The 15,012-nt window shown below is 41.2% G+C and overlaps 1 protein-coding gene across 8 annotated transcripts in view; it reads left to right on the top strand.

Annotated features, from left to right (window-relative positions):
* Ddr2 (discoidin domain receptor tyrosine kinase 2) overlaps window positions 1–15,012 on the top strand; it is a 126,783-nt gene that overhangs the window by 55,530 nt on the left and 56,241 nt on the right. For 4 of the 8 annotated variants that reach the window (XM_074047625.1, XM_074047624.1, XM_074047623.1 and 1 more), the window contains exon 3: window positions 11,803–11,847. The exons of 2 other annotated variants lie outside the window; for them this stretch is intronic. In XM_074047625.1, coding sequence (XP_073903726.1) covers window positions 11,845–11,847 — 3 coding nt within the window. In that variant the 5' untranslated portion in view covers window positions 11,803–11,844. Of the gene's footprint in view, window positions 1–95; window positions 783–11,802; window positions 11,848–12,381; window positions 13,143–15,012 lie in introns of those variants that run through there. 2 more of the 8 variants (XM_020170640.2, XM_074047622.1) reach the window with 2 other exon arrangements.

Below are 15,012 nucleotides of genomic sequence, written 5' to 3'. Positions count from 1 at the left end.
CTGGCTGAGGGAGTGTTTGCTTGGCTGTGACTCTTTCCCTTTAGTTTTTCTCTCTGGGTGTCCTATTTCATGAGCTACAGAACTAAGACTTCCACAGAGCTCCAGGCTCCTGCCTGCTTCAGCCTGAGCCTTTGGCTTTAATCATTGCCTCCTTGGCCAGAGCTGGGTGAGGGTTTGAAAAATGACACTGATTGGATGCACATTTGAGGCAATTGCTGGACAAGCACCTTACCAATCCTTAGCCCCAAATGAAACTGACTGTTACACCCTCTTGGTTGGGGCCCAGACCACTGCCTTAAGAGAGGCCTCTTCCTTCTCCTCCCCACCCACACTCTTGCTGCTTGCCTGGCTCTTCTTGCTAAATCAGAGGGATGCATATGTCCCCCAGGTTTCTTCCCTGTCCCTGCTCCCCACCTAGTCACCAGTCTCCTCTGAGATGGAAAGCCCCCATTTGGCTGACAGTGCTAGTCTTCTGTTTGAGGCTCCAGAATTCATTTACCACTTTCTGAGCCTAGGTCTCTGTGCTCAGCTGACCAGAATCTCCACCTCTTTGCTGAGATTTTTGCTGTACAGGAGACCCAACTATAACCTTCTCCTTGTGCCTTCCCACATTCTTTGTGATTTTTTTCCTTATCATTCTGCATGGGGAGTGGTGGGGTTGAGGGATACATGCATCCTGAGTCTGATCATGATCGTATGGGGAGAGCTCATAGAGAAGAAATAACCCACTTACAACAACTTTTTCCTGTTAACTTGCCCGTTCAACTTCATAGGATTCAAGGGTAGGTATTATTGACTAGAATGTGTGTTTCTTAGAAAAGATGGATTTATATACAATTTTTAAAAAGAACCAAGGACTACCCCCGGGAGTATAACAGCCCAGCTATTGGAACCAAACTGATCTCTTGGGGAGGTCATAAAAAGAACCCCTTGGCAGGCAAAATTGAAACTGCACAGTGTCATGCAGTCACTTGCTGAAAACTGGAGGGTCCCAACAAGTTTAATAGCAAATGTGGGATTAGACATACTTGGAGAAATATGTTCCAGTAAGAGATTGAACCTGACAACTTTGCATGCTAACATGGACTGTTTCTTATTAGAGCAGAGGATGTGGGGCTTTTTGTTTGTTTTTGGTATGTTTGTGTTTGCTAAGGTGTTGTAATATCATGATTATTTAATATGTATGAGCCCTAGCCATGTACTTGGGACAATCAAAATGCATTTACTATGAAATTCGATTGGTTCCAGTTGTACAAACAGCTCCAGTTGTAATAATAGTAGGTAAGCCATGATGCCAAGAACTGTTTTAAGTATTAACTCATTTACTGCTCTGGACCTCTTTTTCAGTACTGCTGTTAGCATCCCATTTTTAGATGAGAAAACTGAGGTTGGGGTGTTAAGTAATTTGCTTCAAATCACAAAGCTAATAAAGGTCACAACCTGTATCTCAACCACTGAGCTATGATGCTTGGTGGGGTTGTTGAAGGAATGATGGTAGGATTGGATGGGCTGGGGCTCTCTATTTTAACTCTGGGAACCTATAATCATTGATAATAATGGCAGCAACTGCCAATTAAATAAATCCTCTCTGAGACTGAAAATAGAATCTGCTAATATGTTGGTCACTAATGTTTGCAGTTTATCTACTTATTTATCTTCATTTTCCCTGCCTTCTTAGAATACTTTGTTGAATGAAAGTGGAAACTAGAGTTGACTAAGGGGAAAACTGAGAAGGTAGGATAGTTGAGAAGGGAGAAAGAGCGAATGGCAAAGCTCGGTGTGATACTGTGTCCAAGCAGAAGAGTTGAGGGATTCAATTCTCAGAAGCTGTCTAGGTAGGTGCTCTTCTTACCAGAGTGGTTAGCCTCTTGCTGTGTGCACACTTGAAGTTCAAGCATCAGGAGGCATTGTTTGTGTTCACTCAATTCTGCATCATCTCTGGATACTGCTTCTGTTTCCCAAAATCACTTGTTTCAGAAATAGTATTTACTCTGTCCTGCACTGTGAACTCAGACTTCTGTGACTCTGGTAGTTGCTCTAACTTGGGATTGCTTTCTTTCATGGATGTTGGTTCTGAAGAGAATAGAGTAGTGTTGGAGAATGGATTGAGGCTGAGTGTGGTTATGTAATCTGGTTTCTACAAACTGTTCAGCTGATGGTTGGATACTGTTATGCTATTCTCTATTTCTTGGTTTTCAGTGTATTTAACTTCTCTTAAGTTCCTTTTGATTTCCTTTCTGTAAAAATCATCATTATTTCTTCTATAAATGCCATCAATTTTATCTAGGTGAGAACACAGTTTTAGTTTCATAATCCATAGGTAAAAATTAGAGCCAAACTTCTCTTCAGAATTCTTAAACCTAAATGTCAAGATTTTTAAATTTGTATCAAACTGTTTAGAGAACTCTCAAAAGAGCTCTTCCTCCTACTTACCTTCTATTCTTATCTCTTCTTATTATATCAGTTGGTATACCACTCACTTAGGAAAGTGATATCCCACATATGCTCTGACTATAATCATAAGCATATGCAACCCTTTTTTCAAACAAACATTGTTACCCATAAGAGGGCTTCTTTAAACAGACACAGACCACACAGGGCGGGGTGTCTATCACATTAGCAGTGACCAGGACTTTGCCCTCAGCCTATCTCTTACCAAGTTTCTTGTCTCCAATATTGCAGGATTCCAACCACATGATTTTTCAGACTTAGCCCACCCTTTACTTAATGTTTAGTAGCAATATCCTCATTTCTACCCACAATATGATCATCCACCTCTCTCGTCATCCCTGAATCCCCAGGCCCAGGCTCAGGACCTTGTGAGTGCTATGCTGGCAGGCTGCTGTGGACGCCCAATGGTTCTAAGACTATGATCTAGAAACTCACTCCCATATTCCTTTTCAGGGATCTAGGTCAAAGACATAATACAACTCACTATAGTGTTATATGGATGAGTTATGCCTGGGGGAATATGTTGTTTTGGGGAAGTCTGAGAAGTTCTGCACATGAGGAAACATTTGCATAGTAGTGTGAACATGTGGGAGTTGGGTCATTCTTTTACTAAGCAAGTCAAAGTGTACATACAAGCAAAGTTTTAGAAGTGGGGGACTCAAGGATGCTACTATTGGGATTTTGGGTCATGATAAGCCATTGGAGGGGATATTATTGAGAAGATGAAGCTATGAGGTGTTACTCAGGATCATTAAGTACTCCTAGGACATAGGACATAGTTCACACCATCAAACCATTTAAAACATCATATAAAGAAACAAGGAAACTTTATGCTGTGTAATAAGAGAATATTTTCTTTTCCATACTCTTATCTTTTACATATCCTGTAGTGAAGTGAAATAGGAGAAACACTGAGCAATGTTGGTTTATATTTCAATGGTATTCAAAACCCTGATAAATAATTTAGAATTCAGGGAGATGAGGGCATGGGAAGAGGAACTTATTGAGGCAACTTACCAATATATGTTGGTAGAGTAAAAGACTTGAGTAACTAAGATTTACTAGTTCAGAATTACTTTCTAGATCATAATTATTTAATGCAGCTATTAGTGATACTCAATATTTTTTGAAAACTGATCAATTTTGCTCACCAGATCTTTCTTCCTCCTCCTCCTTTTCTTCCTCCTCCTCCTCTCTTCTTCTTCTTTGATGGTTCTAGGATTTGAACTCAGGGCCCCATACTTTCTAGCACGTGCTCTACCACTTAAGACATGCCCCCAGGCTCCCTCCTTTTTTGGTTTTAGTGATTTGCAGGTAGGATTGCATGTTTTTGCCTTGGGTCAGCCTCAGACCATGATCCTGCTACTTATAGCCTCTTGTGTAGCTGGAACCACAGGTACTTGTCAAAACAGCCAGCTTTTTGAGGCCTGGGCTAGCCTCAAACCATGATCCTCCCGATTTCTGCTTCCCAAGTAGCTGTGATTACAGGTGTGAGCAACTGTAACCAGCCAGGTTTTATTCTTGACTGAGGCTCAAAGTTGCTTTAAACAATTTAGCTATATTAGAGCATAGCCTGACATCCAAATTTTGCCATGAAATCCGGGCCAGATGGCACATGCAGAAAATGGAATGTACCAGTTACCAGCCCTAGTACCAGCATGTGTATATGTGAGAGTGTCTATATGTGTACACACCATGTAACTCTTGGCCATAAACAGCATTGTGTAAGATTTCAAATCTGTATCAGTATAAATAAGGTCATTTAAAAAAAACTTACAAGTACCTAGCTGGCCTCTGTGTCAGGCTGTTAAGTTGCCCTGGTTTTGCATCTGGTGAACAGACACATAGATTGTTAAAAGTGGAAGGGATTTTAGAAGTTATCTAACCCAGTATCTGGCATAGAGAAGCATCTTTCCTAAAGCTTCCCAAATAAGGTGCTTATTCAGGTGTTATTTAATACTATCAGTGACGGGGAGTGCATATTCTCCAGAAGCACATCATGTTTTTTAATGGCTCTAATTTTTAGACATTCCCCTTTATTTTTGGTTGAAATCTGCTTCTCTGAAATTCCATTGGTTATAACTTTGGATCTCTATTGTATGGTCTAAATCCTTGTACTTCAAGACACTACATCACATATTTGAAGATTAAGTCCTAATACAGTCTTCTTTTTCTTACTGGAAACATTCTAGACCTTTTGAGGAATCCTTTTGTTTTCCTGGTAGGGAGTCACTCATCACTACTTTTCTCTCCTCATGGGACTGTCTTAAGCTCCATGAACCTGGAGGTGTAGCTTTCCTGTCTCAAAGTCTAATTCACTCTCTCTGAGAAGAGTCTCATTCCTTTTATTAGTCTGAGTTGTAGAGTTTTGGATACTTCTCTTTTTCCTGTTTGTCTTATTTTTCTTCCTAGTACTCTCATCACACGGAATTATTGGGCATAGAGTACTGAATCATATTTCTCAATTTGTACAATTATTGTCACACTGTTTCCCTTCTTGGATGATTTTCTTCCATTCTTCTTATAAAACTTTTAAGTTCCCCTGTCAGCTGGAGAAAAGAGTCACTCTTAGGTCTTACTACTTTCTCATCTAGTTTATACTTACAATGCCAACAACTTATCCTTTCAGCCCATGGAAGCAATGAGTTCAGAAAAACTGAGAACAGTGTAATGTCTTACATCATTCTATCTCATTACATGTGGATACTGTCCACCTAACTAGATCGATGTGTAACTCTGAGTACAGAATCTTTATTCTGTATCTTTCTCTATTGCTGTCTGTGAGGATGTGGTCTATTGATATGGGCTTAAGAGTAATTGCTTCTGCATGCAGCTTAAATGTTACCTGATAATTATCTCAATTTCATGGATTTCATTCTTCACTCAATGGCTATAATATTTTTATTTTCTAGCATGGGATTTAATCACATAAGCTTTGGTAATGCTCATTGTCCAGAAGGAACAAAATGTAAGAAAGCATAGTCCTTAGTAGTATTCTCCCTTGTTTTGCAGGATAAGAAATAGTATCTCAGGGAGAATATTTGGCTATCCAAGGTTATACCATTGGTTGAGCAGTTGGTCAGATGCTGTTTTCACTGACCTGTTCAACTAGCTAACTCTGTTGACTTTAATAGAGAAACTGATCTCTCTCCCTCTCCCTCATTCCCTCTCCCCTCCCTTCCTTCTCTTTCTCTCTCTATGTATATTTTTTCCTCTTTATCACCTAGCACATGGCATGGTATATCAGTTCTCAACATATTCCATTTAGTGAATATTTAAAGTCATTTTTGCCTTTGGAAATTTGGGAAGATGTTTAAAGAGAAAAGACTAGATTGAATGATGAGGCATAAATTGAAGTAGTGAGAGGGTCAAAAGTTTGTTCAGAAATATCTAAAGTATTGTGCTGGTTGACATGGTGCCTAAAAAGGATATATCACTTAGTCCCTGATCTTGGTGAGTTTATAATGAGATAAATTTTGTTGGCATAATATGAATGAGATAGAGGTAAGACTAAGTCATATGGGGAAAAAAAAAACCCCCAACTTCCAGTCCAAAAGAATGTAATCAACATCAACAAGGAGTTCAGAGAGGGAAGGTATGGAAGAGCCTGTTGTTAGGTTGTTGTTTTCAGTAGAAGAGGGGTGAGTGTGAGGCAAGGAGGGAGGCTGATGGACAATGAGAAGCATGTGTGCTCCAGAGTAATATTGTCCATTTAGTACCAGCCACGTGTGGTAACTAGTCTACCAACTTAAGGTCTCAGGCTCAAAGCCCTGAGACAGAAGAAATTAAGGATATAAAAAAGGGGACTAAAAGTGTATTGAGTACTCTACATTAATTCAACAAATATTTCTTGATCACCTGACCTGTAGCAAGTACTGTGTAAGGTATTAAGGGATTCATTGGTGATTAAGAGAAGACTATTTTTACCTTTATGGAGTATAAATTTAAGTGCAGTTCAAGCACTGTGTACTTATGAAACTAGTTCAGTAAGCAGCTCATATAATCTCTTATACATGTATTTAAGGTTCTTGTTTTTCTATCTAAGGGATTTTGCAGTAGCTTCTCCCCTTTTACCCAACCCTGGCTTTTTCCAAGTCTTGCTGTTCTTTCCCATGCCTGGTTCTGCCCTCTGCGAGCATGCAGGAATCTCCATGGGATCAGTGACACTGCATATCTTTGCATCAAGTTGCTCTGTGCACATTCCTGTAGTCATCCTGAGCAGAATCCTAGCCTAAGGGGCTCAATCCTTTGAGTTTAGACCTTCACTCTCCCTTTAAAAACTCTGAGTGGAATGGTTGTTGAGGAGACTTAGTCTGCAAAGAGCATAGATTTAGGAAAGAGTCACCTATGTGTCTTGCTATCAAACAAAAATGATTAGCACATCTCTAATTAATTTCCTATTCTAGTGGAGGTACCACATATTATGAGGTTCAAGAGATGGGGATAAATTAATGCCTGTCGCATTCCCTAATCACTAGAGGATCCTTTGGAACTATAGAATCTAACAACCTCAGAGTGGTAGGGGGAGGGGAGCCATGTTTGCAGGATTAGAGCATGGAGAGATATTGTCAAGTGGAGGACTGTTGCAGCACATGTCCTTTGTTCTCATTTGAAACATACCGGCATCCAATAGCTATCTGTTTTAGTCCTTTTGGTTGCCAAAACAAAGTACCATAAACTGGGTGGCTTACAAACAATAGAAATTTATTCCTCATGGTTTTGGAGGCTGGGAAGTTCAAGATCAAGGTGCTGGCATCTTGGGGTGTCTGGTGAGGTTTTGCTTGCTAGTTGCTTATAGTTGATGCCTTCTCATTGTATCCTCGCATGAGGAATAGGTGAGGGATCTCTCCAGTGTCTTTTTAAAGAGGATTAAAAGAGTGCCCTCCTTTTTTATAAAGGCCCAAAAGACCTCCCTCATGACCAAAAAATTTATCAAAGATCCTACCTCCTAATACCATCACATTGGGGGTTAGGATTTCAACATATGAATTTTTGAAGACATAGACATTCAGACTATAACATTATCTGATAAGGCCCCTGAACAGTCATGGACTGTTTTACAGAATGAGTTTAGTTACTAAAGACTCTGTAGTGCATTGAACAGCATATTTCTTGCTCCAAGCTCTCCTTGAGGGGTCTGCCAGATTCCCCTACATATTCCCCCTTTGGTTTTGGGGCAAGCACTGAGGGAGAAAGTCCCTGGCTCCTGTCCTTTTCCCCAGGCTCACCCACTACTTCTCTTCTAATTAATGCTTGTTGTTCTGCTTTGAAGATGCCTCCAGGACCCAGAGGGAAATGTTAGCCTCATTTCTGTGGAGGCCTTTTGCTGGACTCTCCTGGTTCTGCCAGAGGCGAGAGGCCGTGGTTCCTGTAGCCTCAGGCTTGGCACCAGTTCCTCTCTGGCAGGCCCAAGCCCCAGATCTCTAATCTGACTTCAGCCAGGATTTCTCTGTCCCAGAGTGACCCTGTGGTCTCTTCCACTGACTGGCTTTCAATAGCCCCTGCCATTGGTGATTTTCATTCCAGATATGAGCCAATGGGTTGCTGAAAGGGACTGTGTGGGCCTCTCTTGCCATCTCTGCTCTGACCTGGGTCTGGCTCTCCTCTGTGGTCTTGATGAGTGAGAATGAACCCACTCTGCCCTTGTTTTGTTTTGTGATATCTAAAGCAGCCAAAGCTCTCATTACTGTAATACAGTATGTATACGCCTGGGTGAAGAGGGAGAGCAGAATCCCTTCTGGGTCAGAAGGCAGTTCTACTATGTTGTGGTGAACCTTGGAGAATAGAACTATAGCTGATAGAATTTAGAGTGGCAGGGCTGAGAGGGGCCTTGGGGTTCTTCCATTCTCATTCATCCCAACTCCTCCTTTGAATGAAGAGGTTGCTGAGCCCATTCAGGGAAAGGCACGGATGCTTAGGCTCTAGGGAGATTTGTAGCAGAGCTGAGCTGAGAACTCAGGCCCAGAGGTGGGCTTACTGTCAGCAGGTGCAGTTTCTGCTTCTGTTCTTCCCACTGGTTCAAGGGTCCTTCTGAAGCTCTGAACCAAATGAGAAAAATTCATGCAAATTTCAGCCTGGTGTATCATAAATGCTCTGTAAATGTTTATCATTGCACTCAAACATTGAAAGATGCAAGATATTCTTGCTTTTCAGGTGATTGAAGTCTCACTGAGGAAATAAAATGTTCATACCCACACACAAGTACAATTAGGGAGTAGTTCAAGTCACTATGTGGTTATCTGCTAAGTTGTCCATAGGTTCAGTGAGTCTAGCAAGAGAAGATAAATTATTGACATATAACTATTCTAGGCTGTTGGCCTGAAAGAAGAGTCACAGAGGAGGGGAGAGCCTAGTGGAAAAAGCCTGTGTACTCTATCTTCTTAACTTTTTTCAATGAGGTAAATAGGCCAACCACTATTCCTGGACATTGAAGAACCTCCACACCATCCTTCTATCTGCCTAACACACTCACTGATTATCACCAAGCTCTGTGCCCTCACTGGAGAGCCAAAGAAGACCATGATGAGGTCTGTATGTTTAGGAGCTCACAGCCTAGTTAGGAAGGTGGTTGTGCACAAATATATTACTAGTAACAAATGTTACATTCAAATATATGTATATCCCCAAAGCAATCATCTGAGCTCAAAGGTATGGTAACATAAATCAGATAGAAGCTCAGAACAAGAGTTTGAAGGAAAGCGTGGATTTACCTGGTTAAAAAGGGCCAACTCAAAGCCATGAGCTTTTGTCCAGGAGAGCTGGAAAATATGAGTCTTTCTGTAGGAGAGGTGGCATTGATGGAGGTTAGACTAAACCAAGAGCATCCTGAGACTGGACTGAGAAGACTCTTCAGTCAGCATTGGGCAGGACTCTTGGTCTCATGCTTGGCCCTGGCAATGTGGTATCTTTGAGCTGGACTAGGAAGTAGAGAGGAGTTGGCCTGACTGGATGGAGAGTGGGGCTCTTAAACATCAAGAGTTAAGTGTAAGACCTGATGACTCAGGGGAAACTTCCTGAATGGAGAGGGAAGCTACAAATGTTTAATCACCTCAAATAAACTTATACTTTCTGTCCTGCTTGGTTCAGAGGCTGCCAATTAAAGTAGCTTGGAAGAGACTGTCCAGCCAGTAATGTGAAGGAAGCATGAAACAGAAAGGGATTAGAGCCTGAACTTTTTTTGATCAACGACATTATTATTTTGGCCAGGGTTTCAGAAGCTGCAGGTGCTGTGAGCATGACTTGCTAGAAGGAAGGGTAGGGACCAGGAAAGGAATTCCAGACACTGGTTCTAAACCAGCTTCTGAATGAGGCTTTTGGGCTGGGATTTATCCAAGGAATTAGTGCCTGTAAGATTTTACTCTTAGTTTCTGTATGTTCCTGGGCCAATACAGGTATAATTCCCCATGTTCCACTTTTCCTTAACATCCTTAAAGCCAGGGGAAAACGGGAAGGTTAAGTTTAGAACTGTTTTTGGTACGACTTTTAAGCCTTAGTTGGCCTTCTAAGTCTATGAGCATGTCTGCAGGTGTCAGATCCATAGAGATGAGGAACAAACTGGTCAAATTGAACTCAATTCTATCTCTTAACCTCAATAGTCTTTCTGAGCCTTTTTCCTTTGTCATTGGCCAACATGTTAAAACATTGCAATTTTCAAGATTTCTTAATTTTTTTTATCTTGATCTTTCCTAAAGTTCATTTAAGTTTATCTATCTATTTCCTGATCTTTTGCACCATCCCTGCAGCCATAGTGTGGCAAAAACTTGCTCATCTGCTGTTTTGTTTTCGTCCACATGTGCCAATCATGTAAATCTTCTCCTGGTAGGAAAACAAAAAACATAAAACAAAGAACATGTTGTTTTTTTCTGTTGTATTGTTCCCAGGTGACTCAATCCGGGCAGAGTTCATAGTAGATGTGTGATGTACGATTGCCACCTTGACTGCTGATCTTTTTGCCTTCCTCTGAACCATTCTATACATGTTACTACTATCACTAAATGAATTTTAATAAGCACTAACTACCTCCCAGGAGCTGGGCTGTAAATCCATCATATGCACCATCCCATATGCGATGTACAAATGAGTGACATATCTCAGACTTTGCAGATATATGGAAAAGTGTTTCTCAACCCAGAGACAAGTCAGTATCTGGCTGTTATAGAAGTAACTGACCTGCAATATTTCTGAAGTTTCCACTACAGAACATGGTTTCAAAGGCATAAGAGCTGAAATTCTCTCTGCTTCCTTCAGATCATGGTCTTAGGGAAGGTGGGAAGTCTCCTGTCTCTTTGTGATAAGAACACCAGGATAAACTCTGATTGCCTGTGTCCCAAATATGTTAAGGAAAAGATACTTAGGTTGCTCAGGCAGACCCTGGCTGGTCCAAGTCTCTCCTTATGAAGAACCCCCAAAGGGACCAGGAAGCAGGGTTCATTGGCATTACATATAATGTCTTCCTAGTTCAAAAGAGTTTCCTCTAGCTGGATGAGATAGAATTTATTAATGTCTCAGCAATGCCTCAAGCCCATGTTGATTAGGCCTTTGCACAAGTAAGCAGCCTGATAGAGCCATGTATTCTTAAGACACAGCAGCCACAATCGGGTGGTCCTGATGGAAATGTCACAAGCAAAACAAGCTCTTGAACCTTGTGACCCTGGGAAGCTGGATTGGAAGGTTTTGGGGTGTGTACACCCAACAGCACTGAATCAAGCAGTATGATCACATTTTTGTCCCCACAGATGTGCCCTCCACCCAGTTCTCCTCAGCTCCAGGCTGACTTCTGCTCTACTGGTTCACGGCTAAGCACATGGTCTTTTTTGACCACTGAAGTCTAAGTCTTTTTTTTTAGAGGTGCATCACTTACAGAATCTATCAGCAAAGGAATTTGTATTATCGTTCTTGCCTTTTTTATCACAATTTCAATGACCTGTCAATCAACCTAGAGATAGTCTCTGAGCACCTACTATGTCTGTGTTAAGTAATACAAAACTAAAGATAAGGCTGGGGAGGCATGCCTTTTGCCCCTAAGTTATAATTTTATGGGCGAGACAATGCCAGGCACAGAAAAGTAAAATAGAAATACAAGTAAATGCTCACATTTTTGAGCCAGGCATATTGTAAGCACTTCTTATGTGTTATACTCACAACATTCCTAAGGGACATTTTTACAGACGAGGAAACAGAGGCACAAAGGTTTAGGTGTGTACCTAGGCCCCTGCAACTGATGAAAGATGAATAGAGGACTTAAAACCAGCTAGTTTGGCTTTAGAAAGGTTGCTGAAAACCATCTTTCACGTGGGTATCCTTCCTAACCAGCCTCTCTCATTTTCTTTCTCCATCCCACCTCTATCCCAGGCTCCTCAGCCCTCTGAAGCATGATGCTGATGAGCACCATCAATGGTGGGTGTCTTCTTTGACAGTGACTTTGCTCAGTATCCTCTACTCTTCCTAAAAGGGGAGTCAGAGAAGGAGACAACTGTCTGGCTTTTTCCCTCCCTCCATTAGGAACTAGGGTTCTGCAAACCTGAGTTGTCTCTGTTTTATAGATGAAAAGAAGAAGGCAGAAGGAAAAAAAGTGCTCTTCTAACAAAGGCAGAAGCAGAGCTTGCTATTCTATCTCACCATAAGCAGTGGGGTCACCCTGGGTCACCTGGGGCACATCCTATGTTCTCAACACTTAGTGCTGAACCTTCTGGGCCTTTGGCTCAGCACTGAGGGGTGGCATTTTGAGGATGGGACTCCCAGAGGAAAGCTGGGAGTGAGGAAGAGAGAGGAATCAAGATAAAACATGAGAATGTTTGGGATGGCTTTGTTGTTTGTGTGTGTATGTGTTTGGGGGCCCATCTACTGCCAAAACCAAGGTCATTTCTGCATATTTGTTTGCTGAATATGAAATACTCCAAAGATTACTCTTCATATTTGTTGAATCTGAAATGAAAATGACTCAACAGAGAAGAAAAACAAGTTTTGAATGCCCTGAACGGTTCCTGAATTTAATATATAGCCTTAAAGCATGTGGAGTTTTGTCTCCTCACCAAAGCCTAATTGTCCACATACATGTATATAAGTGCCATACACAGACAGACAGACACAGACACACAGACACACACACACAGATATACACACAGACACAGACACAGACACACACAGACACACAGACACACACACACACACACACACACACACACACAGTGTGCCTGATCTAACTTGACCCAAGTCCCTTTATCTCATTTCCTCTTACACTCCAGCCTTTCCAGGGCCCCACCCTTTCCTTCAGGGAAGGCCAATCTGTGTTTTGGTGGAGGGGCCTGAGCTGCAGGACAGAGCAGATTGTTCAGGACTAGTAACTTCCTCTCTGGTCCCTGTCGCATGCTCAGTGTCAAGATCGCAGAGGGAAATCTGTGAATTAATATTCCACAATGAAGTTGGGATCACCTCAGATTGTCCCTAGCTTTGGGGTCTGGGAAAACAGATGGTCTGGGAAGAATGACTACCTGCCAAATGAGACAATCCCTGCTTTGTACATAAGCTGCATTCCTGAAAAGTTGGGTATAAATTTGATTTTGGTGTATTGAATCATGTTTTAAATGTACTGAAAGGATTTGCTATTTGAAGGCCCCCAGCACTGGATCCTTTTGTAAAGTGAAGAATTATTTTGTAGTGTTTGGCTGCTCACTCAATGATTTATGAGTTTGGTAAGTAGATGGAACATTTTTGTATACTGAATGTTATTTTAAATGTACTGTGTGGGATTTGTTATTCAGAGTTACCCAGCATTGAATCGTTTTGCAAAGAGCTATTCTGTAATGAGGATAAACAGTTCATGATTTATGGTAAGTTCAGACATTTCTTAAGATGGGATATACCTTTAGTTATGCTTCAGAGCAAAAGAGGTGTTTTGCCAATATTCAGACATGGAGAAAAAGAACTCTGTTATCTTTGAATTATTCTCACTGTAAGGGGCTTGGGAAGATCAGAGGTATTAACACTTTCCTTTTTGTTAGGGCAAAAGATCCCAAGAGTTGCCTGTTCTTACCTTCCAAGTTATGGGCTATTTTTCCAAATAAATATTATCTATCAAAGTTACATTTATAAAGGTGTTTCTAAAAAGAAACAAATTTGTACCCATATGTACATCATCTAAATCTGACTGTCTCATCTATCATGTATATTCAGTTCTATATGCTTTGGACCACTGAAGGACTGTGGTCCAGGCCTTGCTCTGAGATTATTGGACATGTGAACCAGACAAGAGGGAGATCTTAACTTTCTGCTTACCCTTTTTCACTGAGCACCTCAAAAATGATATCAGCACTTGTCTCTATCCCCTACCTGTTCACTGGAGTAAAACTTGTTACACAAGTTTTACTAGGGAAATTCTCTGACTTACTAAGGTAGTTGGAAAAGAGAGTGTGGTCTCAGGGTAAATAACCTAGAGCTGCAGGAGACCCAGGACTGACGTGGAGTGAGTTTTCTGCAAAGCAGATGTGCTGGTGTCTTGATCTTTCACTGTGATCTGGCCCTGATTTTGCCTCAGAGAGAGGCTGTTAGGAGCTCTTCCAAGTTCCAACATAAGTTGTAAGAATTTGGACTTCCCAGATTCTTGTTTGTTTTTTACTCCTGGAGAGCTGCTAACTTCTAGGTGTGGATGCTACCATCTGACCTTCTATTTTGCTTCCTCATCTCCTGATAACTTTAACACATGGCCTGTCCGCATCCTGGTGTAGGCAGTCCTGAGATGAAGAGTCAACCATCTCCCATCAGATCTTGCAAAGTTTATAGGAGGTTCTGAGCCATGGTTTCTTCTGGAGTCAGTTTGGAGTGTTCATCTACCCTGGCAAAGGAAGAGGACTTTGAATGTGAAGAGGAAATAAGATTCTGTACTACAAAGGACATACTCTCTTTGAGCCACATGTTCCTTGCAAAGTATTGGACTGTAGGTATAGAGACACTGACCTTGGAGTCAGAGGAACTGGAATCGATGCTGAATGATAAGGTCTGACTTATAGACAGATAGGTAAAGAAACAAACTATACTTAGCATGATGAATGGGAAACAGTCCTCAGACCAGGCAAAACTGTCTGGGTTGTGGATAAAGGGGCCTTACTTTCTGACTTTGTAAAGGGTAATTCCTCTCCACAGGAGTGTTTAAGACTCAATGAAGTAATGCATTTGTAAGGACTAACATTCTAAAAACAGAAAGATATAAGCAGAAATTCTCAACTGTTTCTGCTTTTACTCTGTTCGTATGCAAGGTGTACTTATTCTATCTCTCAATAGTATAAGTGTCTCTTGAGGTATTGGACATATTTCCCTCATACTTCTAACTCTTGAATGTGGTTAGAAATCACTCTTAAGATTTTGATAGCTTGTCATCAGGAATAGTGTTTTCTTACTTTTGTCTTAAAAGCTATTAATCACAGAAGTGAGTAGAGAAGGGCCTTTCCATCTCCTCAGAATGTATCCTTGTGTGCTTTGGGTTCTGTGCACATTGCTAAATACTACACACTTAGAAAGTCTCATTCAAAGAGGCAGAAAAGTGTTGGGGATAGCACCTTTTAGACT

Source organism: Castor canadensis, chromosome 11 (assembly GCF_047511655.1).
Source record: "Castor canadensis chromosome 11, mCasCan1.hap1v2, whole genome shotgun sequence".
Taxonomy (NCBI): Eukaryota; Metazoa; Chordata; class Mammalia; order Rodentia; family Castoridae; genus Castor; species Castor canadensis.
This window is presented reverse-complemented; position numbering and strand designations above follow the sequence as displayed.